Source organism: Haliaeetus leucocephalus, unplaced genomic scaffold, assembly GCF_000737465.1.
Source record: "Haliaeetus leucocephalus isolate CR32 unplaced genomic scaffold, Haliaeetus_leucocephalus-4.0 Scaffold184, whole genome shotgun sequence".
Classification (NCBI taxonomy): Eukaryota; Metazoa; Chordata; class Aves; order Accipitriformes; family Accipitridae; genus Haliaeetus; species Haliaeetus leucocephalus.
In genome coordinates this window covers 13,000,519-13,027,211 of record NW_010972620.1, presented here as the reverse complement: position 1 = coordinate 13,027,211, position 26,693 = coordinate 13,000,519, and the positions used below count along the sequence as shown (strand labels likewise).

At 38.4% G+C, this 26,693-nt stretch overlaps 1 protein-coding gene across 2 annotated transcripts; it reads right to left on the bottom strand.

Annotated features, from left to right (window-relative positions):
• Positions 1 to 8,822: 8,822 nt before the first annotated feature.
• KIF11 (kinesin family member 11) lies at positions 8,823 to 26,235 on the bottom strand. 2 transcript variants are annotated; one of them, XM_010564924.1, is made up of 23 exons: positions 26,036 to 26,235; positions 22,874 to 23,006; positions 22,649 to 22,746; positions 22,488 to 22,566; positions 21,962 to 22,147; positions 21,755 to 21,879; positions 20,835 to 20,909; positions 19,881 to 19,971; positions 19,341 to 19,583; positions 19,136 to 19,231; positions 18,362 to 18,450; positions 17,748 to 17,835; positions 16,789 to 16,977; positions 15,439 to 15,646; positions 14,982 to 15,154; positions 14,535 to 14,657; positions 13,370 to 13,528; positions 12,819 to 12,958; positions 11,930 to 12,209; positions 10,657 to 10,879; positions 10,251 to 10,405; positions 9,815 to 9,931; positions 8,823 to 9,086 (listed from the first exon to the last, which is right to left on the bottom strand). In XM_010564924.1, the coding sequence occupies exons 1-23, from the start codon at positions 26,116 to 26,118 to the stop codon at positions 8,961 to 8,963; spliced, it is 3,279 nt and encodes a 1,092-aa protein (XP_010563226.1). In that variant the 5' UTR covers positions 26,119 to 26,235; the 3' UTR covers positions 8,823 to 8,960. The 2 variants fall into 2 exon arrangements, with proteins under 2 accessions (XP_010563226.1, XP_010563227.1); XM_010564925.1 differs by lacking the exon at positions 20,835 to 20,909.
• Between the last annotated feature and the right edge of the window lie 458 nt (positions 26,236 to 26,693).

Below are 26,693 nucleotides of genomic sequence, written 5' to 3'. Positions count from 1 at the left end.
TGTTTCTGCCTGAAAGCTTCAGTGAAATCCAAATAAGTGGCAGTTATCTTACTGTCTCTTCCTGTTATCTGACTCTAATGACAGCAGGGGAGAGAGGGGGAAATCATGTCTTTGAACAGGATCACGGCCTTTCATTTAAAGTAAATGCTACATCAAAATGGAAACTGCCTGAAGAATGAGTCGGCCTTGGCTTAGTCCTGAGCAGATTAAGTAATGTATTAAAACCAGACAATATCAGATTCTTGCAATGGCTTCAGCACCTTCACTACAAATGCACACACAGAGAATCAGAAAGTGCTATTTATAATGACCTGACGGTGGCTAACAGTACAGTGTGAGGTAGCTGTGAAGAGTCAAAATTCAGCCAAGGCATCTGTATTTTATGTTTCAATAAATGTCTTTAACATTAAAAAAACACAATAGGAAAATTCAAAGTGAGTGATGCTTATCCCAGATTCATTTATGCACTTGTAGCATCCAAGTTAAAATCATTACCTCCTTAGGTTCCCATGTAGTTGATGGAGAGAAACAAGCAGGGCACCTAGCAATGCATCACCCTCCGAAGTTCCCATCTCTCTCCCCTGACTTTGCAGAGAACAGGGCATGACAGGGTTCTCACTTAAGTAGCTCTATTTAGGTGCCTGAACAAACATAGGTAGGGTAAATGCAGGCCATGCTTTTCTTTGGGAGGAAAAACTGGAGCCAAAAGGTGGCTTGAGCACAAGATTACAATCTCCACCTAAGCTTCACCTGGATTTCTGAGCTCCATCAACATCAACCACTGCTGCTAAAGAGGTGGTGTGGGCTCAAAGCCCATCTGCTGCCACACCGAGCTCCAGCTGGGTTTGAGATTGGGCCCTTCAGCACACAAAATGCAAGTGGAAATAATTGCAGCTCCATGAATATGACAAGGTACAAACCATGATGGTATAGGAAGAGGGCTGTGCTTTGACAGCAGCTTCTGTAGGCAGGGCAGGTAGGCAGCAGTGGTAGTCAGCCCTGAAAGCACAGCAGCATGAATTGCCAGCACCCATGTGTTAGCACCCTTCTCGCTTTCAGAGTGGGTACTCGCTTCTGACTGGATTTCTGTGGCTGTTCACACAGCAGGAATGCCACAGAGATGAGGAATTACTCTGTAATATTTGGATCCTGGCAGTGCAAGATCCGTACTTACCCTTGGAGAAAGCAGCAAAGAGCTCTGGGGTCAGATCATCAGGAGTGCGTGCACAAGAACAAAGCATCAAAAATATGGTGGGCACAAAGTGTTTTATAGCTCTTCTGATAGAGAAAGCTGTGCCAGTAACAATGCCATAAGGAAACCAGCCATCAATTTAAGTCACAAAGAATTTCAGTGCTTTTCGCTCTGGGCACCAAGCTGATTTGCCGTGTTAAAAACTGAACATAACAGACACACTGGGTTGGCATCTATGTTGCAGCCCAGCAACCAGCAGCCTGACATCTCTGGTACACTGTACTACTTGTGATGTGCTGCTCACTTCCTCTGTACTCTGCCATCTAGCTAACCCTTCTTTCCCCAAGCTGCAAAACCATGGAAGAAATAATCACAATTAGCTCTAATAATACAAAGATCCTGCAGCAAAGTGCATTTCCTTAAAAAACCCAACTTATCAAATATTTAGTCTTCACAGTTTAAAACAGTCTTCCTAAAGTACTCCCTCTTTCCTTTCATTACTGGTCCAAAACACCAAAGCCGCAATGACAAGTTACAAACCTGTAATGTTGTGGCAAATTAGAACTAGAAACCAAAGATTAATATTAAACTAAAAATATACTGTGAGCATTCTGACAGAATTACTTTTGTACTGGATAGTTCCCACGTTGTCAAAGCTCAGGACTGTACTCTTAATAGGTTTGACGACACTACTTTAGGTGCTTTTCCAAGGTCTCTAACATTTGCTGTATCCCTCCACATTTTCAAAAGATCTACCCAGATGGATGGATGGTATTAAAGGATGGAGAGATACATATCATAAAACCAATACAATTAAAAAAGATTAAGTAAGTTCCAAGTACTCTCATTTTTGCAAGGTCCAAATTAACTTCCTTAATAATTACTCTTTCTAATAATTAAAGACCCCTAAAAGTCAGATTTTATTGTAGATCCAACATCTTTTTCAACATACTATTCTGAATAATTTAATGACAAATCTGAGAAATGACAGGACAAAACTCCATTGCATAATACATTTATACTTAGTGCTTTTGTTTTGTTTTACTTCTATAACTTTAAAAATGTTTTGATCCTGTTTTATTGGAAGGAAAACAAACTGAAAGTGAGGCTTCAACCTAAACCATTTTTCACAGCAGTAGGTATAAACTCTGGAAAATAAAATGCAGTCTAAAAATGTTCAGGGGCTATTAAACATAATGGAAAGAAAGCACCTATCACTTAACTGAATTTTCGCTGCTAAAGCAGTTTTATGTTTGCTATTCACAGGTACTAACATTTATGATAGTAACCTTTATAAAGTCAATTTAATTATCTTTATCTTATTACAAATAATAAATTTAGTTGTCCTACAATGAAAATCAATTGTCAACATAAGCTATGGTTAACATCTAATAAAACAGCCCTCTGTAAATCCATGATTAATAAGATTGGCTTCTATATTAACTAACAGACATCATAAAATTTCCTTCCTTGCATTAATCTGTATATTCAAGGTTCATCCTGCTGGACTGAATTTCCTAAAATAAACTGTTAGAGTGACTGAGCAAAATTTTGGCACCTATCATCATTATAACCATTTGGATATATATCTATAGCTGAATGGTTTTGAAATTAATGTCATATTTTAATTAAGTCATAGAAGATGGTGGCTATAACAAATGATAAGTGATTCACTTTGTTTCCTTTAGCTTCTGAACATAATGATAATGCTGTTTATGTTTTGGTTCGGGTGTTAGGGGAAGCTAATTGAAATGTGAAAAACCAATTTCCCAAAACAGTCTTTACATATGATGGGGGTTACTTAAGCTCTTCTGTGTCAAAAAAAAATTGGAATTTACTCCCTCAGAAACATGTTGACAAGTTTCTACTACCAAAGTGGGAGTAATGGTGCTCAGGTTCAGCATGAAGTTACGTTCTAGAAGACAGGAGATATCTGTGCCATCCTTTGGAGGTTTAAAAGGTTCCTCTTCCTGTGATACATACTATGCCTAAGGACACTGGCATGATCCAGTGGCCACTACAATCAGTGCTAGCTTAACTGCCATTGGGTCTAGTCTTTTAACAGCAGAACAATAACACCATACCCATTCTGAAAGATCACAAAGTCATTTTACAAAGCAGGGGAAGCAGGTATGCTTGAAGTACCCATGAAAGAACATACAGAATTAGGGATGAGAACAACTTCCAGGCTTGCCTAGACAAACCCTTCTAAATGTCATGAAATCTTTTGGCCATAGAGATCAAAGAGGGCCTTAGATTTTGGGGGATTTTAAGCATCATTATCAATTCACTATGTACTTTGGAAAACAGAGAATCTGATCCTTCACCTTATTACTTTAGTATAAATCAAGTGACTGTAGCAGAATTAGCCCCGTGACTGGACTTGTGCAGAAGGAAAATGGTCCTTTGAGAAGAAGCATTCATTATTACTACTTGAACAGCTGGGGAAGAGGACAAATATCTTACCATGTATTTAATCTGTTTTGTTTAATATTTGTCATAAATGCTAATAGAGCATATTTTCTTTCCTGCTAATTGTTATTTCTCACTTTACAAAACTTCTGTGTTAATTAGGCTAAAAAAAATAGAAATATATTTTTAAAAAATTTACTTCTGCCAATGAAAATACAATTCCTTATCACATGAAAAAAAATCTTCACATAGTAGCTTTAGTGCTCTGGACATTGTCAGAATAAAATTAAGTCAAAACTATGTATATGTTATCAACGACTGTAGATGATTACATCTGGAAAGATCTGGAAAAAATCTAATGTACTTTTATGTCATATTTCTGGTTATTTCATTCTTGCATTTTGGTCATTTTTAATAAAGAAAATGCACTAGTCGAGTTCAAAGTTTTAGCCGTAGTGCCTCATTCTTTGAATTACAATGTTTAGGTTATGAACAGACCAAGAGTCACGAAAGCATTTCAAGTGTAACTAAGGAAGTCAAGGGAACATTTATATAGGTTTAATATTTTGGAGAAAAGGGAAACAATCCAGTTAGTCTCCATTGTTTTACAAAATCTAATTTTGTGCCACCTGAAAACTGACAGTCTTCTCATAAAGTTTTAGAAATTTGGAAATATGGAACAATTTTCAGACCTCATATAAAAACGGTAGCTTGTTTCTAACTTCTTCCCTGCCGAGAGACTGCTGGACCAAGCATTTGCTCCTTTTTGTCTGTCTGAAGAGCATTTGTGTAGCTATAATGTGCCTTCTTCTTGGCAGCTAGAGTCTTTAGTAGGGAACCAAAGATAATTTTAGAAGTATTCTGAAAACAGGGATTTAAACATTCACTTTGCTGCACTGCATTCATACTTTTAACATTTTCAAGATTGAGCATAGCAATGCTGCTGCAGATGGAGTTTGTGTTCAACCTACAAGAATGGCCTACTTTGCTAGGTGGTCTACATCTCACCTATAATACTGTGTCACATAAAGTCTACTAATGCAAAGCCTAGCATGATTTATTGTTATTTAACTTTACAAAGTAACTGTGTGGGTGGGCGTGCAGTTTATAGACCATTGGCCTCTATCACAAAAAGTAGTTTCTAACAGGGAAAGAAAAAATAGTAGTCAAATGGTTGTAAACACTTGTTTAAAAAGTATATATTTACCAACTATATATTTTAAAATTTATTTATTTTTTCCTGTTTTTAATGCTCTGAAACATTAGAACTCTTTCTTTTTTCTCTTCAATCTCTTTTTGATGGCAAAGGAATGTTAAACTTTAATTTTATTTTTCCAGTTCCTTCTAGCTTTATTTTTCCTTTTATCACCCCAGAGTTACAGGCTTCCTCGTTTCCTCTACCCATTTAACAGATGATCGCAATGGTGACTGACACCTAACAGAAAAAAGAGAGGCAGAGCCTAGCAACTATGCACCTTCTCCTCACTCCTCTCTAGCCCCACACAGTTGCTTCTGATACCCAAAATAAAACCAGCCATCAATAGCAGCCAGTCAGCTTAGTCTTCTTTCCTCTCTTCAAATAAACATTGCATCCTCCAACAACTCTGATGCAGCAAGTGCCACAGCTCCCTGATTTCCAGGAGGAAGCAGGAAGTTTCCTTTCCTCCATTTCCTCCTAACTGCTCATTTTTCACCTGAAAAGCAAGCTGGTGGCTCTGATTATCTGTGCTTCCTGTGGCCCTCTTATCACTCTCTCTGCATTCCCCCTTTACATCATTTAAACTAGTATTTTTCCTCATTTCATTTCCCCACATTGCATTCATCCTACCTGGGTTTTTCATGAAATTAAGAGCTGTCCCACTTGGCCACTAATCCAGAATCCAAAAAAATTCATCAGGTTAATTAGAACATGGCCATATACTACAGCCCCAGTCACCACAACTCTCCCTCATGCTCAGCTGGACTAATTCAGTCAGAGTATGACCTTGCTGTTTGTTCTGTGGAAATGGCTTCCTGCCCTTCTTATAAAGGATTCCTTATAACAAGGCAAATTCAAACCAACATATAATCGAGCCTGGACCATGCCATTTCTTCCCTTTGGGTTAGACCTGTGAATCCAGTTATGATGTACAAGAAAAAAATCTTGGTTTACTTTTCTTACCCTCCTTTTCTCCTTCTATCATACATCGTACAATATACCAAAACAAATAGGCATTGCTTTCTGCTTTGGGCAATGCCCACATGGTGGGGAACCCAGAGAGGAGGTCAGGACAAGAATTTGATTACTGAGAGTGTCTATCAGCCCTGCAGCAAACCTCAAGATGTAGGTTGGATCATCTTTTTCTCAAATGCAGCTCTTGACAAAAAAAAAAACCTTGCCCAAGCTTGAATATGGAATTATCCTCGTGGAAGCATAAATTTGATATTAGTTTTTGAAACCTGTTCTTTTAACAGATGCTTGACAAAAAGCTTGGCAAAATGCTTATGTCTAAGTCCTCATTAGTGGCCAGTACTTGAGCTTTGGACTAACGCTTTAGTGTTAGAGCCATCTAGTGGGAGAAGAGACATGGACAGAGAAGCTAAGAAAGGTTCTGCATCTGGATTTTTCATCCTATTCAGCTTTCTGGTGTAACAGCATGGCCAATGAAGCAATGATCTGCGATGCCAGTATTGCAAACAAAAGAAAACGTGACTCTGAGGGGTACTTTAGAAAAAGAGAGAGCATGCAAACAGGCCATGAAATTCATACAGCTGTTAAGGGTCCCAGCTACCAGGAAAGCAGCCTGTGCCTGTACCAGAGGAAACCAAATAGCCAAGGTAGACAAGACAGTTTCAAAGAGGATAAAGCAGGAAGCACAGATTCTGGCGTGATTTTATGGATGTGACCCTCCTCGGGTACTGGCTGTTCCAGTTTGTTCATACTGATCTTGTGAACTCAAATTGGGAAAATGAAGTAGTAGGGTGAAAGGCTTGCACAAGCCTCTCCCCTTTGGCTTAGGCCTTTCCAATACAGCTGTGGGACCAACACTTCTGGTTGAATTTTAGTTAATAAATGATTTCTTGAACAGTCATGGAAGATCATGCTAATATCTAGTCAGTGTTAACAGGCATGCAGTGCAAGAAAATGGACCCTAGGCCCTGGAGAGTTCTTGAGTCTGTTAAGTTTCTGGTGCCAGAATTTGACAATATGCCAAACACTATCTGAAGCAGACAGTCCTGTAGCTTCCAGTGTTTCAAGTCCCTTACAACAACAGAAAGATTTGGTATATAAGCTAGGTACCAAGATATCATAACACCCCTCTAAAATTAAAAAAACAACAACAAAACCCAAACATGTTTGTGTCTCTTACTCATTTGAAAGGGAATTAATGTTTTCCCTCCTCCTACCAGGCTATTAAGAAAAAAGCAATTAGCTCTGCCCACAGTGGCAAGAGAGGATAAAAAAAAAGAGGTAAGACAGGTGTTTCAGACAAACACAACTGATTAATGGTCTATCTCATGTTAGAGTTCAGAGAATCAGTGCAAGGGCATACTTCAAACTATGTCCTTCTGTATTGGTGAGACTGCAGTGTGCTGTCTGAATGGTGTCCAAAGTAGATCTAGTTGGCATACTTGCTCAAAGACAAATAGACATATAGACCACCCATTTGAAGAAAGATCAGCTTAAGCCTGCAAGCTAGATACAGAAAAATTAACAATCTCTTAAATCGTGTTTTGACAGTTAGCCAAGAATAGTGCTTTAATGCCAATTAAGGCTGCCTTCCAGTGTCTCTCCCCACTCCCATCATAATCCTATTCATCTGCTTTTTTAGCACATCATAGCTTGAAGTTTTCTTCAAATTCTCAGGTAAGCAGAATGAAAAGAACAGCTGGTCAAATGCTACTGTCAATTACAGGAAATTCACTGTTGTTGTACGATATAGGAGCTGCATTTGTAATCAAGTTTGCATGTTTTAATGTGAAGTATCTACATCTTAAAAGAAATGCTGCCAGTTTACAATACAGAAGCTGTGGTTGACAACATCTTATCCAAGCCAACACATCACAGCTGAAGGTTAATAGGAAATATAAGAACAGTTAGGTTCAAAACTAATGAAAACAAACAAAAAAAACCCCAAAACCCAGTAGTGAGACTGGCTTTCATATACTGAAGAGGTACTGAAATAAAGCTGTTGTCTATTAGGAAACAAGGGAGGGAAGCATTCACACTTTCACAATATTCACACAGCTGAACATTGTTCAGCTCTAGGGCCCCCAACATAAGACAGACATGGACCTGTTGGAGTGGGTCCAGAGGAGGGCTCCAAAGAAGATAAGGGGGCTGGAACACCTCCCCCATGAAGACAGGCTGAGAGAGTTGGGGTTGTTCATCCTGGAGAAGAAAAGGCTCCAGAGAGACCTTGTAGCAGCCTTCCAGGACCTAAAGGGGGCCTACAGAATTGTGGGAAGAGACTCTTTTATCAGGGAGTGTAGTGATAGGATAAAGAGAAATGGCTTTAAACTGAAAGAAGGCAGATTTAGATTAGGTATTGGGAAGGAATTCTTCACTGTGAGGGTGGTGAGGCACTGGAACATGTTGCCCAGAGAGGCTGTGGATGCCCCCTCCCTGGACACATTCAAGGCCAGGTTGGATGGGGCTTTGAGCAACCTATCTAGTGGAAGGTGTCCCTGCCCATGCCAGGGGGGTTGGAACTAGATGATCTTTAAGGTTCATTCCAACCCAAACCATTCCATGATCCTTTTCTGACAGCACAAGACTTACAACACAGCTGCTAATGTTTTACCTAAATTAAACCTGGTAATATAAGATGAAAGTCACATAAGCTTGTTTTACTCTGAGGGAGGCGCTTATACATTTTTTTTTCTCCATGTATCAATGATTTATTTGAAGTATCCCAGTCAAAAGACAGCTATCTACTTCATAGAAACAGAAATCAGACTAAAAAGCAGGTACAAAACCAACACTTATTTACAGTTAATTAAAAATAAAATGGTAGCTAGTAATGCTGACAAAGCATTTTTCCACATACCTTTCTGTTCTGTTTTAAATCTACTGAGAAACAGAAAAGGATCTCTTACTTGACAAGATAAAAGTATATTTAAACATACAGCACCACCATCTGCAGGGAGTTTTGGTTTTGTGTTTTTTTTTTTAATTTTTAAAAAAGTCCGTTAATACTTCGCAAGCTACAGCATATAGAAATTGGACAAAGGCAGGACAGCTGGCAGGCCAATCTTTTGATCCAACTTTGCATCAACGTATCACTATGTACAGAGACCGAGACTAACTGAAGAAAGTTATGGCTCAGTAGACAGACCCAAGTATTTCAAAACAGGAATCTGCAGTGGATGTATCTTAGTTCAGTGCTCTTAAAGGAGGCTTAGATTTGGGAAGAAACTGTTCTGTCATATCCTCTATTTTGTTCTTCTCCACTGTAGCTGCAGATTTGTTCTCTTTATCCTTTTTGTGACTCCTTTTGTGCTGGGATTTAAAGAAAATGCCCAATGTTAAGAGAACACAAAGAAATTAAAGACTACTTGCTCACGTACAATGCAGTATATAGTGTTCTGAGAAAAAAAAAAGTTGGTATAACTCCTGAAAAAGGTTCCCAATATTGCATTTACTAAAGAGATTTATTGTAGACATCTGGAAGTTCAGCAGCTATTTTTAAGGGATCCATGACAAGTAAATATACCTCCCACCCTCCCCAAGCCAAATCCAAGCCTAATATACCAGGGATTTACACACTGATACATTGGTAGAGCAAGAGGGTCTAAAGGAATAAAGTAAAAAAAAAAAAAACAACAACTAAAAAAACCAAAACACCAAACCCAAACCAGTGAAGAATGCTAGTATTTCCATCTGGCCTCTAAGAAGATACTCCACATCTCATTTCAACTTTTACATTAACACACATGTGTTTGTGTAGTAAATTATGACAACTTTTTTCATGCAGGATTATTTGCTGAGGATTTCTCTACTGTCTGTCCAGCTCATCAGAAATTTGCATTATTTATCTGCTGTTAACTGTTATCAGAATCTGCTGTTATTTTAGCTCAAGTTTAACAAAGCATATTCTACAGGGTTCAAAGAAGTTGTGAGACTACACTAAATGATAGTAGGTGACTTTAGACTACAACACTATTATGGAACAATAATTTTCCTTCACTCTTAAATATATAGCTGTTTGGAATATCTGTGGAAGTTACCTGGAAAAAGGGAATGCCCCCATTTGCGTGGCACCATATGTTTGTATCCACAAAGGATTTGTCACTAGCAAGGCTTTCACTGGATTCTTGCAACTCTTCCTCCTCTTCCAACAGGTCCTAAACGAGAAGTTTTCAGAAAAGCGTATTTAATGTCTGAGTTCCCTAGGTGAATGTACTAAGCATGATCAGGTCTATAAAAGACATGGCACTTCCATTTTGAAAAACAGAACTGAAAGTCTCTAAATTATTAACGTCTTCTCTTATTTTTCAAGAGACTGTTTTTGTCAAAAGCTCAGCACATGTGACCGAGTACCCTGTAAACCACAAAGGCTGCAACAACTCTGGGGTTCTAGTCAACTCTCCACAATGGCATGAAAAAACTGCTAAAGATGTGAACTCTTCAATGAAGAGCCTCATTTGCCATTCATACACATACCTGATCTGCATTATCCTCCACCTCCTTTGTCACACTGTTTAGCATAGCATCAAGCTTTAGTTGCTTTTCTCTTAATTGCTCCAGTAGAAGTTCCCGGGGTTCTGTTCTCACAAGTGTGACTGGATAGAAGTAGTCTCTTCTCTGTGGAGTTGTCCCTTTAATGAAGATTGTATACTAATGAAAGGCGCTATTAAACACGATCAGCATTTGCTTTAATTGCAGACCATCAATTTTACATTAACTCAATACAGAAGTCAAGCTTTGTTCAGTCACCATTCTTTGCATGCACCTTAAAAAAGGTGTAAGGCTGCTAGTTATATTATGTCCCCATTAACCTTCACTTACGAATTCTGCAACTCAAATTGCTTTCTTTAAGACCATTCTGTCCCCGACCTACTTTAAATACCTGTTGGAATATCCACTTTAAGATCCTCTTGCAGGAAACCATTAACCTGAGTCAGTCCATGCTGTGCTTCCTCATTAAGTGCCAACTTCTGCTCCAGAAGTATCTCCTGATCAACCTTTACCTGATCAAGAAGGCCATTTAGTACCTTCTCCTCAGCAGCTTTTTGTCTACCAGTATGGTCAGCAATTTCAGCTATCGCTTTATCACAGTTTTCTTCATTTTTCTGAAAACAAAACAAAAAACCCAACAAAAACCACCAAGTTAACAGGAAAGCTAAGGTTATGGCCTCTTTTCTAAGGTGTGGTGCATGATTAGTAACATGACCTGAAACGAACAACTGAGAGACCTCAAATTGAGAGGTTTCAGTGCCAGTTTTACACTCTCATTTTGAGAACTATCTTCAGAAGAGAGTCAGTTTCTTAGAAAGTATGATCATTTTAGAAAGCTACTAATAAGAATAAAGATGATGCCATCTGGTTCAGATCAGACTCCTCATGCTTCTATGCACAACCCCACACAGAATTAGGATATTCAAGTGAAAGTGAAAATCCTACAAGTACTAGAAGCTTTATGCGTTTGTAGGGGAAAAGAAGGAAAACATGTATTTTTAGCCATTCCCATCGGAATGAAACTCCTGAAACATTCAGTAAGTATAACACACAGGGGTGTCTTGAGACAGCAAATGCTTTTAAGTCTTTCTTTCTGAAAGTTAGCAAAACGTTGGATTTGCCTGTTTCATTACCTATTAGAACAATAAAACAAGAAAGGTGGGAAGTGAAGTTTGCAATGGAAATTAAAAAAAAAAGGAATTCTCAGGTAAGAGGCCAGAACTAGTAGATACTAAAGGAACACTTTCTCCCATAATGTTAATCCATCTGACCAGTAAAGTAATTTGCATCCTCCAGAACGTAGTCTGTATTTGATCATTGTGCAAATCTTCCAGGCACATCACTGGTAGATAAAGCTTTAGTATTAGAGATATATACTACCAAAAAGATGTAAAAAGCCCAAATTACAAATGGAAGTCAGCCACATGGGATTAATCAGGACACCCTTTTTTGAGGTTATTAGCATTTAATTTTAAAGTCTTCCTCTTAAATTAAGCTTCTGATTTCCTCTAATTGCATCTATTTAAGCTGAGTAATACAAGCCTGCTGTGATCAGAAAATCACAATTTTGTTCTGGCTATAAGTGAGAACTTCCCCCCCCTACAAATTCTACTGTTAAAGCCTGTCTCAGAATGTTGTATTAGACTCCAAGTGACTATAGGTACCTTTTGTAAACACTGAAGTTGCTGTTTCTCATAACTGAAGGACAGTAGCTGCTGATTGGTAAAGTCAACTATCTGAGCAGTTGTAAATTCAGCCCATTTATCAGTATCCTGAGACACATTTTTGAGATTGCTAAGAAGTTGTTGACAGTGATCAGTGGATTCTTCCAGCATCATCTTGTTTTCAGCATTTATGATCCTGAGCTCTTGAGAGAAATCATCCAGAGATGCAATAAATTTGCTGTGATTGGAATTTGTACTGCTGACTAAGTCTGTAGTTTTCCTGCAACAACATATTTGTACCAGTTCAGAGACTGAAAGGTGGATTTTAACACATTCTACATTTAGAAATACAAGACCAGAACCAGTGAAGTAGTGCAGTTCCATCAAACCAGTTATGCTGTTGCTCTGTTTAGTAAATTTACGAATTGCAGCACTTGGAGCAGTAGGTTTGTTAAACCCCCACCCTCCAAACAAAAACCACTCAACCAAACCCACAAACAAAAACCCAACAACTTTGACAAGACCTTAGTTATTCAGTCTGCAACTGAATGAAGCATGCTGCAATAGATACACTATTATACTTCAAGCTAAGCCTTTATGGTATGAAGTTCTGAAGTCCAGCCATACTGAAGGTCACTCATCAGCATATTGCTCCCCAAACCATGGTCTCTTATCTGCAATATGCTCAAGAGACAAGTTTGACTAAAAGCCTTGTAGGGCTACCTTTTACTCTGGGGAAACATGAACTATGATCTACATTCTGTGGCAGTACTCAGCGCTAACATACAGGTCTAGTCCAGAAGACTTTATAAGCATATAAATAAGAAGAGCATGTAATTTTGCAGTTTTATCTTGCATCAGCATACACCAAAAGTAGTCTGCTCCTTACAGGTGAACATTTTCTTGCACAGCAGTAATGGCAGTCTTCAAGCTTCCATTTTTTATGAGTACATTAGTTAAGTTCTTCTGAGTCTCCTGAGCAAACAGGTCAAGCTGGCTTTGCAGTGACAAAATTAATTCAGCTGTGCTCTATTAAGAAAAACAAGATACATTTCACTGTTATTCTGCACTTGTTAACATTCTTAAAGGGTACTTGAATGCCTTTATTTAAAAATGCAGCAAATAAAAGAGCTTTATCATTCTAAAGCTGAAGGTACAATTTTTGTGTAGAGAAGATAGAGGCGCTTTGCTTTTGAAAGTATATGTAAAGGAATATATACTGGACATGCTTAGAGCAAGGGTAAGTGTGGGGTTTTTTTGTTACCTTCCTACATAAAGCTTCTTAAAGCAGCCCAACAAAGGCTGAAAAGAATTAGGATCATCAAGTTACTGTCCTAACATTTCTTCTAAAGCAAGTATAACAGTTTAATGCTACAAAGAGTTTAAATCAAAGCAAGTAATCACACTTGGTGTTAGGATTTCTTTTTACTCTAAGGATACCTTTGTATGTGCCAACCTCGTCATTTCCACTTCCTCTTTTAAATTCTCACAATCATTCTGAAGCTGAGCAAAAACACTGGCTGTTTCTTCCCGTAATGTTTTCAGGGTGAGAGAAAGATCTCCAAAGAAGGTATCCATTTCCTTTTTATGACCCTCCATCTTTGAAAAAAGTTTTATTTGAAGTTAGATACTTATCTTTAGTTAAGAACTGGATACTTTTCCCTAGCAAAATTTATATAGAAACAAACTCTACCCCAAGAGAAACTGTCAAAGGCACTAATAAAGTATTGCGCATAAAAGGTGGAAAGTAACACCTAGAGCGATCTGAAGTTACAGGCTGGAATTTGGTGCAGGCTTTTCCAAACACAAAATTTGGCATGCGAGGTAGACAAAATAGGAACACACAGACAAGGTACTTCGTTAAGCCAAGAGCAAGAAGCAAGAGCTGGTAAGCCATGGACTATTTGCTGTCTAAGCCTGAAAACCAATAAAAAGCCTCTAGACAAGGGGAGTGGATTTCACATGAGTTGTAATTGACAAAGGGGAAATTTTTCAGTCAGAGCAACAGGAACAAGGATTTACTTTTGACAAAATGGAAAAAAAGGAATAAAAGAGTGAGGCTGCAGTTCTACATAAACATCATGAGATAGACTACAAGTAAAAATTGAAGCAAAGGAAATTTTTTTTTTTTTAAAAAGTGGAGCGTTGTCTGCACTTATGGTTATTGTTAACAAAATAAAGCATCACATTCCCCAGGAATCAAAGTGACTACAGAAAAAGTTTGGTATGACAGCAGGAGAAATTGGGAGTGATAAGACTTAAGTTGTTTATTTTAGATTTCTAAAATACAGGAGAGACTATATTAAGGATATTATCAAATGTTTGTTCTGTATAGCTTTAAGCATCCACATTTTACCATTCTGCTGTGGCATTTAGGTGAGCAGTTGTGCCAATACAGATAACAAGCAAATACACCACACTCGGAAGTGGAAATGAAGTCTGAAAGAAAGAGCTAAAAGGTAGAACTCATGGGACAGAATAAAAAAGAAAAGGCCAGACCAGAAGTGGAAACACTCTGACACACTACAGAAAAAACACCAAAGGGTTATCTGTAAATTAAATAAAATAGAAGAAGACAAGGTAAGAGACAAGTCACGTGCATTACCTTGTCCGCCACAGCAGAGTATTTCTTCATGTAACTCTGAAACCGACAGTTTAGCCCCAAGACAAATTCTACCATTGGTGTCAAGCTATTTAATGCTCTTCCTAATCCAGATTTATGTTCCTCCTAGGAACAGTGGTGAAAAAAAAATAAATGTAAAAGCAAAAGTAAAACAGGATATGACTGTTCCTTCATCTACATTTGTAAGAAACTATCCATACACATATCATGAACTCTGCTCTTACAGTATTTGTTATATAATACATTACAGCTTGTGGTGGTGACATGGGAGGGGAAGTGGGAAGGGACATAATCATGGCCAAGTGCTGAAGCAGAGACAGGTAGAGAGAACGTCAGAAGAAAACCCCTATACAATATTTGCAGAACCCTTTTTGATCAAGAAAAGTTTCATATATTTAAAGTAACATAAGAGTATGTAAATTTACTAACAATTAATCTCAGCAGCTCAGCTTTACAATTGAGTGACAGATTCTCATGTTGTGTTATTTTCTCAGACATGTGAGAAACTTCAGTAGACACCAATTCTTTAACAGATGCAAAAGATGCTGATACAACTGATGCAAGAATATTAGCTGCTGAAGAACTGGTAGACAGGAGGTCACCTACAAAAGAAGCCAAGAAGAGTTACAGGTTTTTTTTTTTCTTTTCTAAAAGTTCCACTGTAAGATAGGAACTCTTTTTATTGCTCATCACCTTATTGCCTCTTACAACACAAGAAGGCTGTTGATCATCCCAAATATATTATTACTGGTGCAACTGTAATCATTAAATTGCTGAAAATAAAGCCTCTTCCACTTAATAAAACAGATGCATTTTAGGAAACGGTCTTTGGTACTACTAGTTGCAAAAATTCAGGATGACATACCAATACAGGTTTTACACTTACCTATAAAATTTGTGTAAGATGTCAACATCTGTTGCTGCTTCAAACTGTTTTCACTAACTGAATCTTGTATTTTGTTGAACAAAGCATTCATTTGTCCTGCAAATGTATTTTGGACGACAGCATTGTGTTGATCAACAGCCTTCTTACGGTCCAGTTTTGCATGGAGACCAGATACATCTTTTGTAGTTTCTTCAACTGTACTAAGCAACTACAATTTTTTTAAGTTATTTTAGTCAGTCTTTAAACAAGAAGTCAAGCATACATAAGGAAAAGCAACTGCGGTTCTGAGTTAAAGGAGAATTTATCTCCCTAGAAAGATAGCTATTTCCCTTTACATCATCAAATTACAACTGTTCTTAATCCTGATGTTATGTCATTTATAGTCTTAGAACACAGGAAAAAGTCACATACTAGAGACCATTTGTTCTGACTTTGAAACTAAAGCATTAATAAAGGACATCCTCAGTACTTAAGGAATTAAGATAACATTTATCACAGAACAGTAACTGAAAAAAAATTCCTGACCTCTTCAACTTTTTCTGAAAGATTTGGCAGTAAATACATTCTTTACTAGTACTCAAGCAAGAGGTTTCCAGTACTAGTTCTGTGATAAATAATTTTGAATTCAAACGTATAGTGGATTCTTGGTTTTGTAGTCAGTGCAAATAACTTCTGTACCTATTTATCTCACACAAACACTCCACAACCCACATGCAAAAAAAAAAAAGGCATCCCCTCCCAACCTTACAGGAATCTGAGTAGAAGGAAATTTTCATGTTGACTAAAGATACAAGTTTCATCACTTTGCAGTTTAAATAGCAGGACACTCTCTCTCTTCCCACATCAAGTTTGTTTCGATAATTATGACCAATCTACAAACACATCAAAACCATACCCTAAAATATAGAGGTGACAGGGCAACAGTTTCCATTATTCACTCAGTGAGTGTAAATTATAGCACACATCTCTGCAAAGCTTTTTGCTATTTTTCTACCCCAGTTACATATAACTTACTCTTTTGTAGGGCCAGCCACAAGTTTCTAGTAAAGAAAACTACTTATTCTACAAAACAAGTCATGACAATAGATACTGCAAAGCACTGGAACTCTCATGACAAACTGGGCCTGAAGGTAGCTCCACGCTAACCAGTGTGTTTAGCAATCAACTGTCAATATTAGCACAGAGGAAGTCCTGCAATCTTAAGTAGCTTTTCATCATAATATAATTTACAGAGAGCACTAATCCTAGTTTTCCATCATGATTTAGCAACAATGATTTCCCTGAACAGCCCATGAAACTCCTAAACATGGGAAGCTACTGTTACAGTTAGGTACAAGAATTGTGACCAACCTTGCTAGCTGTGCCATGAAGTTTTTGTTCAGTGTCTTCCAAAACTGAAACCACATATTCTTCTTCAGCCAGATGAACCTTGGTTTCTTGCAGATCTTTTTGTGTTTCTTCCAGTTCTTTCTCCTTGACTTGCAGGTCTGTTTTACACTGTTCAAGTTCATTTTTACTAACTGTGAATAGTTCAGTGACCTAAAGTGGAAGACAAACATCAATAGGGCAACACTGCTTTTTATAAGTTCAACAGTCCCACTTCACATCTCTCAAATTATGCCACAATACCAGAAGGCAAGCTGTCATCTGCTAATGTAGTTTCAGCTGTAAGGCTCAGAGGTCTTAAACCTGGACTATAGATTTGTATAGTCTCTGTATTCACTGAAAATATCACAAACCACACCATTTTCACTGTAATAATCCTTGCTTCCCCACTCAAACCACAAGACCAAACAATTGTTACAGCACAAGAAAAAAAATCTCACTAAAACCTAAGCAGACAGAATGAAGAAGAGTCAGTAAAACTGACTACACAGAGTAGTTACATATTCCAGCAAATATCTGCATTTCTTCTAAAGACAAAGCTCCCATTTTATGTGTAATTTGTTAACGGAGGCTCATCACCTTCTCCTCTCCCCCCTCATTCTTTGTTCCTAAGCAGGTATCTGTCAACTGAAATGATACTATTTTACAAGCAGATTTTTGCTGAAAACCCAGCAAAGCAAATTAAAGGTAAAGTGGTAGATATTAAACCAGCTTTAAAAAAAATAAATATTGCATCCTGCAACTTCATATATATTTCAACTTCCTAACTTCAAGGATTAGGAAGCTCCCACTCTTGACTAATTAGGGAGCTTTAAGAACAAAAACTCTTCAGACCATTCTTTGTTTAAACTTTTTTTCCTCCTTACCCAAGATTTCTTTCATTTTTTGGCAGATTTAAGCCACAGTTGAGAAACATCACTTACTCTTTTCACTTCTTCCTCCATGATGCTGATTTTGTCAATATACTCTGCAATTTGTTCTTCCTGAACTGTCAGCTTTCCACTAAGGGCTCTCAAGCAAGGATTAAAACAAACAAACAAATTAGTTAAGTAAGAGCTGATTTCAAGATTATCTACTGGTTTTTATACCACATATTTAGTATTTTCAAAAAATAAGTATTGTTAACTTCTGTATGAAAAGCAGGTAATTTTCACTCAGTGCAGAAAGGATTTAAGACAATTTTCCATTGTAAACTTTCTGCATAAACTAGGCCTCTTACAAAGTAAAATAAACTATATCAAGTTTGCTCTCCTATATGCACTTCCACTGAAAGAAAGGCTGCATGGCATACATCTGCATCCTGGCTATGCTTATGGTAAGTTCCACATAAATAAGATCCTCAGGGCAAAGCTACTCTTTAGGCTTCTATCTGTGTAATAATTAATTTCTAAAGAACAAGTTGACGAGTCACTTAAATTCTCCTGACTATCTTCAATTTTCTGGTGTGAAAATAGATCTGAAAGCACTTCTGTGTAAGGATAGGTACCAGTATCTGGGGTTTGTTGTTAGTAATTTTAAAGACATTTTGAAGACATACTCATAATTTTCAAGGGAAATATAGACTCCATTTTTTTCTCGTGCAGCAGCAAGGTCTCGCTTCAGACGCTCAATCTCTTCAGTATATTCCTGCATAAAGAAACAATCATGTGTAAACCTGAAAATTTCTACTTTGCTTTCAAGATTTAGCTTAACAGATACTTCACAAAGATGGTGTTCTACACAAGTTTTGCATAAGCACAGGAGAAAAGCACTTCTGTTCCAAATGAGTTCAGTATAGCACCATTTAAATTCATACCACTGGATACATGTCGGCATTGAAACCTCCCATTTGAATCATACCTGGTTGCATGTAGCAGCTTACAATGGCAATCACAGCTGCTTTAGTAGCAGTCAGCTACTTTATATTGGCTCTTCTTTCATATTTACTGACAAGTTCAATTTAATTCAGGCACTTTCTAGGGAATGAAGCTGCTAATATAGCAAGTCCAGAAAAAAAAAAAATCCAGCGTCATTTAGTGGCTCTCCACTAACATGTAATCAGGTAATCCATACAGAGTCATAGCTAGTAGCAATACCCCTCTCTATCCAGCTTTAGTCTTAGCAAGTTTCAGCATCTGCAAAGTGACTAATGCTGTATCAATAGAGCAGCTTAGTTTGAAAGTGTTAGTTCAGTGATTAAAATCACCTCAGAAAAGCAGTGCTACTAGTTATAGCTTCTCCACAACTTCGTAATTCCTGCATAGCAAAAATTTTATTAACAGAATCAAACCTAACCTGTAACTTAATTTGTGAAGATATATGTCTAGCCTACCTTAATAAGAGCTTTTTTTGTTAGCTTCTGATTAACTTCAGGCTTGTTCATTATGTTCTTTGCTCTGTGGGCATATTCCAGTGTACTCAGTGTTTCCTATGATAAACAGATTTAACACTAGGTCAAGCTGAGGAGTTAACTCATATTTTTGTATCATTAGCAAAGTATATCTATTTTAGGAATAGATTTTCAGACTTAAATTTACTTCAAGATTCATAGATGCAGGAGAAACTGTGGCAATTATTGATGTTTTTGTTCGTCCTCCAAGAGAGTCTTGAAGGATTCTTGTGAGTTTAGATTCCCTGTATGGAATATGTGGGGCTCTTTCTACTAGAGCAGTAATAACTCTTCCTAGTGTCAGGAGAGACTGGTTGATATTTCCAGCTTCACGAGCTCTTCTGTCAACTGCCCCAGATCGACCAATGTTTTCACTTCCTGCAAGATCAACCTGAAAGACAAGAGGAAGGACATGCTTCTGTCTCAAACCACCCTAAAGAATGCTTGGCTCATAGCGTTGCAGAACACAACATAGCCGAACTAGCTTATGAGTTGTTCAGGAGACATTGGGGTGACAAATAGGACTGACATTTCTCAGAGTGACAAATATAGTTTATATCCCGTTATGAAAAACAATGATTTTTTTTCCCCCTTACCAGAAAAAAACCCACCTTAGATTCTCAAGAGAATAAGGTCAGATTATTCATACTTTTAAGAATATCAATGACATTTAGTTCAAATAACTTACCAAGTTTAGCTTCCCAATTTTAACAAGTTCTTCTCCATCTACTGTTGTTTCTTTCATATGGATGGTGATCGAAAACACAGAGTGAGAACGGCTATAAAAGAATTGAGTTTCAGACAGACATCCCATTAAAGCCAAATGATCTGCTTGCTACATGACACTGCTGCAAATTAGGCATCCATGCTCTTTTTAGGGAATACATTTGGCCCATTAATTGGGAATTACACATTTTCAATACGCAGTTATTCTACCAAGTATATTTTTGTGTGTATACATATGAATATGGTACTTAAAACCAGCGATGAAGCAACTGGATGATGTTTGTCTCATTCAATCCAGACAAATTTTATCTTATTTCAAGCAAAACCCGAGAGAAACACTTTGCTTTTGTTTACATTTGTGTGTTCTCAACTCACAGACATGTCAAGAAAACTGGCTTGTAGATTTTTTAGTCAATACACTAAGAACAGTTTTACAGAATGTGAGATTAAGAAATATAGTTTTCTTTATTCAGGCTAAGAAAATCAACAAGCAGCTGAATCCAGTGTTAAAAATTCAGAAGTTCAATTCAGTTTTCAATCTAAACAGTAGTACAGTTTAAGATGATTTTAGCTTGAGCTTAATACTTTAAAGGTTGGGTGTGGTTTTTTTTTTAAGTTTCAGATGAAATTAGTTCTGTGTTCAAATCTGTGGTAGCCAAATACCCATTCCCTTGTACCAGTAAACAAATGTGCTTAGTGTATCTTTAATTTAAAAGATGACATGGACAGGGTGTTCCTTGTTTATTGCAACACTGGATCACTACTTGTTCAGTGACATAGATATCATATCTGCAGTTCAAGAATGAGAAATCAGTAATAAACAATGATATTTTTGACCAAGGTGTCTCTACTACATTCCGACTACAAGCTGCAATCATATGAAGTAGCCTGCATTGCCATACAAAAACCTCTCAACCTTATCCCCAACTTCCACAATCCAGTTTGCAAGGTTTCAGAAGCTGGGGTTTGAAAAAGAGGGTCTTGTGTTGACCTGTAAAAACCAGATCTTAGCAGTGTTTTGAAATCCCAACTTCAGTAACAAAACCTAGTGTACCATTTTCTACTGAAAGGAAAGGATACTTGAAACTCCTACTTCAAATTTTTATTTGGTAAACAGGATTGGCAAAAAAACCCCACCCCCCAACTACCCATAACAGCTAGAACAAAGACAACCCACCTCACTAATACAGGTATATCAGCTAAACATCTTCCAAACTTGAAAGGACTACAGCCTTCTTTTTGAAGATGTACAATATCTACTGCAGAGAATATCGATCTCGTGCTAGTACGTACAACATATTTCAGTTATGTATCTGTCAGACTTCCATCTTTTGTTTCCATAGGCATAGACAGCTTTGAAAAAGTTAACTTCTTAACTTTGAGTAACAATTAAATTTCAATATCCTAGATGCCAGATTAAGAACATTCTGCTACTTGCATCTCAACTAGAGTTAGGTAGAATGCCAGGGCTACTGTTCCAACTAGACACTGCATATTAACAAGGGATATATTAATAACAAAGTATGCAAACTCTAAACAGGAGGGGAAGCTTATGTAAAAAGTCACGCAGAGAGAAACAGCGTGCCCATTTTTAAGATGAGACGCATTCAGATTTTATAGTGCACCTTCATACACCTATTAGAATCACCCCACAGGATGTGATAAGGAAGAAGTTCTAACTATGGCTTTCTAACCCACATTTGGCAACCTAAACTGCAATACACAATATCAAGATCATGCCAGGTTTGTGCTAGCTTTAACATCTTTTACTTCTTTGGTAAGATCCTGTTTAATAAAACAAGAACAAGAAGTTTCTGAAATGGGGAAGATTTGTACCTGGAATATGCATTCATGTAAGTAGCTGCAGTCGTTCTTTTTGCTGCACCCCTTTCCAGGATTTGGTAGACTTCATTTTTGTTGTGTACAGTTATTTCTTCCAAACCTTTAATAATTACACCCCTCTGTGAGAAAATAACGCATGCTTATTATCTCTCAATGATCCTGAAAGCCTTAAGATCACAAATTTTGGAAGACAGCACTAACCTTGTTTCGAGGGTCATCAAACATCTGCAGCTTTTCTCCAACATCAGGAGTAGGATTCAGAAGATCAAAAAGCTCCTCATTATAGATTTCCAAAAGAGAGACTTTCACTGAAAATTCAGTACCATTCTCTGAGAGTTTTTCAAATATTTGATGCAATGTACGGGGTATTATACCCGCTAGTGGATCCTGTAAATGAAAGCAAAGTATTTAATACATAAACGTACTAAAAGGGATTTCAGGGTGGGGAGTGGAATTTCAGCTAAATAGTCTGATTTGATATAAGCAAGAATACCTTGGATAAAGATCATCTTCCATATAAAGATCGCCAAGACTTGTATGATTGCATTAAAGATGTAAAGATTTGATTTTCATATAAATGAGTGAGACCATTTGCTAATTTACAAACATTTAAGGAAAGTCAGCTTCAGGATTTGAAAGGCATCAATTTAGGTTTTCTTTAGCCTTCTGCAATTTCTAACTTTGAACTACAGTACAGACAAGAGAAATCACATCAGTGAAAATATACCTCTTCCCAAGTATATTCCTCATTGGGCGACCGCTCCCCTTCCATTGTGAAGGTCTTACCAGTACCAGTTTGGCCATAACTGTGAGAATAAAAAATTAAAATGTAAACAAGAAACTAAAATTCAAATCAAATTTCCCAATAATAATTATTGGCTTACTTACGCAAACACTGTACAGTTGTAGCCCATAATAACTTCATCCAAAATGGGACACACAACACTCCGGTATACATCAATCTGCTTTGCCTGAGCTCCAAAAACCTGTTGAGGCAAAGACAACATATCCCATTTATCCATACAGTAATGTATGGCATCACACAGTAATCAGACCATATTAGAGAAATGTACTAGCTTGTTTCTAGAAGTCCCCAACTTGACAAGGCGTTACCATATCAAATGTGTAAGTCTTTCTTGATGTCTTATCTGCAACTCCTCCAGTGCGGACACTAACTTCCTTTCTTGCTTGATCACAGTCTACAACAGCATAGGAGCTTGCTTTACGTTCCGAGGCATTAAAAGGCCTAAAAAGACAGGAGTTAAGAATATCGGATTGATATCATTGCTAACAAGAACAAACTGACAAAGCAGTAATATGACTCAGTTTAAGGATCCAGAATAGTATAATTGGGTAAAAGGAACATAAAGCTTTTAATTTAATTTGTTTAATAATTGTTTAAGGAAAAACTGCCGCAATTTGGCAGTTTCCAGACCTTGTTTCTCCTTCCACCCACTGTGGGACAAGTCAAGTATCTACAGCTTTTACTTTGTTTACATATGTAGTTTTTAACAAGTCCATAAGCACTTTTAAGATCGTTTAGATGAGCGCACACAGCTAACTTGCACTAGAAAATGTTGTTCAGCTGCAGGGGGGTAGAAGATTAAACAGACCAAATAATTGTATAAATAAGAGCCTTCAAAAAAGGAAAAACTGATATGTGAAAGTTAAGGCAATACTGAATCAAACTAATTTTTAAAATTTCCTTTTTTATTTTTCATAAGCAATGAGGCCTACATGTTGCACTGATGACAAAATACTCTAAAGCACCAGAAATACTAATAGACCCTACTAATGGCAGAACAGTAGACAGCAATACCAGGACTTTTATAATGCTGATGTATTTGAATAGAATTTGTGAATAGAATTTAATAAGACGGACAAAACATTGGATTTCAGGAGAAAAGAAGTCCACATAGCTTTTTACTCTCAGTTTTAAGTTTAATAGAGGTGTAATAAAAGTTCAGAAACTTGATAGGGAGCATTTTGTTTCATCACGAATTTAACTTAAACCTGGTGCACACAATTTTCCTTGAAGGGACATTTGCAACAATTTCTTCCAAAAAGCATGGAAATGACCAGGGCTGAAGACTAAAAGCATGAAATGCTGCCTTATTACTTATTTAGTAGTGCTACTGCACTGAATGTCTATGCTACCTGTATAATTGACCTGAACAGGTAACTTGAAAATAGAACTTCTACAACCTTAGTAATCTTTAAAATATTTTGATGGTAGAGACACTTCAGATGCTGTCTCTTTAAATTATAATGTTAAAAAAACCAAAAAAACCCCACAAGTGCATGGCATCTCAAGTTTCCTGACTCTTGTGGCTAACATTTCTTCCTCAACATAGCACTGAGGCTAAAGTGTTAGATTCTGAACAGACCACTAGACACTTTGGTGCAAGACTGGCTGGTGACAACAGATGATCACTAAAATCTTGTTCACAGAGGCAAGTTACAGCTTTGGTTTTGTGACTTTTAAGATAGCAGGAGGGTGAACAAAGAATATATTCTCATCTGTAATGCTGTACCAGTGAACCAGTCAAACGCAGCAGCCTTATGATATGATAGCCCACAGCTGCGAAATTAGAGGAACAATTCAGCTAGGCTGGAGCATACATGCAGATCATCACCATGTGCCACTAGACAAGCAGCAACCTGGTATGCCATGGTGACACAAGTTCATCCCCTTAGGTATGAAGCATATTAACGTGTATATGAACAAAGCTAATACATGCATTTTGAGTTCCCAAATTTTTTTTTTTTTTAAAAGGTTTTTGATAAGCTTGGACACGTCAGCTTTTGGAAGCAAATTAATGCAATTGCATCTATCTACCTATCTGTAAGATAAGGAAAACCTGACTGATGCAGAAGAAAAAGGAAAGGTGGAAGGAACATTCACTAGCTCAAACAGACCGAAGCTCTATTAAGAAAGAAAAGCTGTACAAGAGGCAAGAGCAAGGGTGAGCTAGAAAGTGTTTAGGCGTTAGAGACTAAATCTTGACATAGGACTTAGTCTATGAGTTGCAACAAAAGCAAAATACTACACCATGAACAATCCTGATGCTACTGTCACATCGAGTATTTTATTTATTTAAAATATACACTGATACTTAGTGAGGCTATTCCAGAACAATTGAGACTAATCAGATGAAAAAAGATTATTGCTCTTGACACAGTGTCAAACTCAAATTCTTCAATAAAGTTATTCTTCTTTTGCAATAGCCTTGATTTACAGCAACACTTTCACCAATCCCATAACATTTGTTTCAGCAGCTCTTTATCTGTGTTGCAAAAATAAGGGAAAATCACATTTAATTTCTATTTTCATTGTGCATCTGTAAAAGTAGAACTTCCAAGCCTGTTTGGAATTCCAGTATGATTGCAAAAGGCATTAATGATAATAATCATAATGTGTAAGCTAACATTTGCAGCTCTGGCTCAAAAAAGAAACCAAACCCCAAAAACTTTCAAAGTTATTCTGAACACTATTCTTAACCCATTAGCAGTATTACAGGTTTAACAAGCAACACTTTAAGAACATTTAAGATGCAGTATCAATAAGCAAGTCTTTAAAGTCACCTCAAAATTACAAAGAGAACCTAATTTTATGGTACATGAAATTTGTCATATCATACCAAAAAATAAATTAATCTTATCAGCCAATGTAGTTGATCATCATTAATTAAGAAGCTGACTCCCATAGCTTTTCCTCTGAATTCGGAGTCTGCATCACTGAAGTTACACGAAAGATATGCAAAAGTGGGTGCAGCAAAAATTTTATTAGCTGCTACATCATAGCGGCTTCCCACAGAAGCCCATAAAAGATAAAAATTCAGTTCGTTTTTTTTGTGTCTTGAATATCAGTCGTACTAACTCTCATCTAGCTCTTCTTAGCCTTCCTACATAGATTCACACTGGGTGTACCGAACCAAGTCAGGAAATTGCAACTTTTTGCCTTTTTAAGCTGTAAGAAATTATTCACAGCAGCGGTAATTTTGCGGAAGTGCCGATTATCTCCGCTGGCTAGAGGGGTCCGCCACACAGCGCGAACAATTAATGCCTCGGACAGGCATCCTAAAGCGCAGTAACGAGCGCCGTTCGGATGCAACGGCGGGCTCTTGAACAGCGATATACGCGGAGAGGCGTCACGCAGTTCCCTTTCCCCAGAGCCGCCGAGTAGCAGCTGGGCAGAGCCGCGGCTCTCCGAAGGCCCCTGCTGCAGGCCGACCTCCAACGCTTGCCCGGGGCGGGGAAGGCCTCCGCGCCTACCTGCACCGCACCACCACCTGGATGTTCTTGCCCTTCTCCTCCTTCTTAGCGCCACCGCTGCCCTGGAAGCTGAGGGAAGCCATGGCGGAGTCTCGGCGCGAAACCTGCCGGGGGGAGAGAGGCGAAGCGCTGACCGCCTTCGCTCCGTGGCGCCTGGGGCCCAGAGCAACCGTCCGCCGCTCGCCTCAGCCGCCGCCGCCGCCCGCTCCGCCACCGACTTTGAATCACGCACCGCCCCCCGGCCCAGCCAATCAGCGGGAGCCCGCGGGGCACCATGGGACCGATGTTCAAATTTCGGTGGCGACGCACACGCACGGCGGAGGCGCCGCCGCCGCCCCGTCCCGCCGTGAGCGCACTGCACGCTGGGGGCTGTAGTGCCCGGCCGGTCGCTATCACGTGACCGAGCAACGGCGGGGCGGGCGGCGGAGGCGGCACCGCCCCCGGCAGCTCGAGCCGCCCGGCAGAGCGGGCAGCGCGGTGAAGGGAATTAGACCGGACGGGTCGCGGGATGACGGATCCCGCGGTCACGGCGTCCGAGCTGGTCGCCTGAGGCCCGCTGCTGCCCAGCGCGCGCAGGCCGCACCGCTGCAGACCTTCTACCTGACGCCAAACTCGAACCTGCCGTGCCGCAGTGGTTTTGCCGCCACTACCGCGCGCG

Coding starts and splice junctions, on each gene's coding strand:
- KIF11 (XM_010564924.1), bottom strand. CDS start 26,118: ATGGCTTCCCTCAGCTTCCAGGGCAGCGGTGGCGCTAAGAAGGAGGAG. Junction 22,567..22,648: donor TACAACTGTACAGTGTTTGC/GTAAGTAAGCCA, acceptor TTATTCTCACAG/TTATGGCCAAACTGGTACTG. Junction 9,932..10,250: donor TGGAGGATAATGCAGATCAG/GTATGTGTATGA, acceptor CTTCTCGTTTAG/GACCTGTTGGAAGAGGAGGA.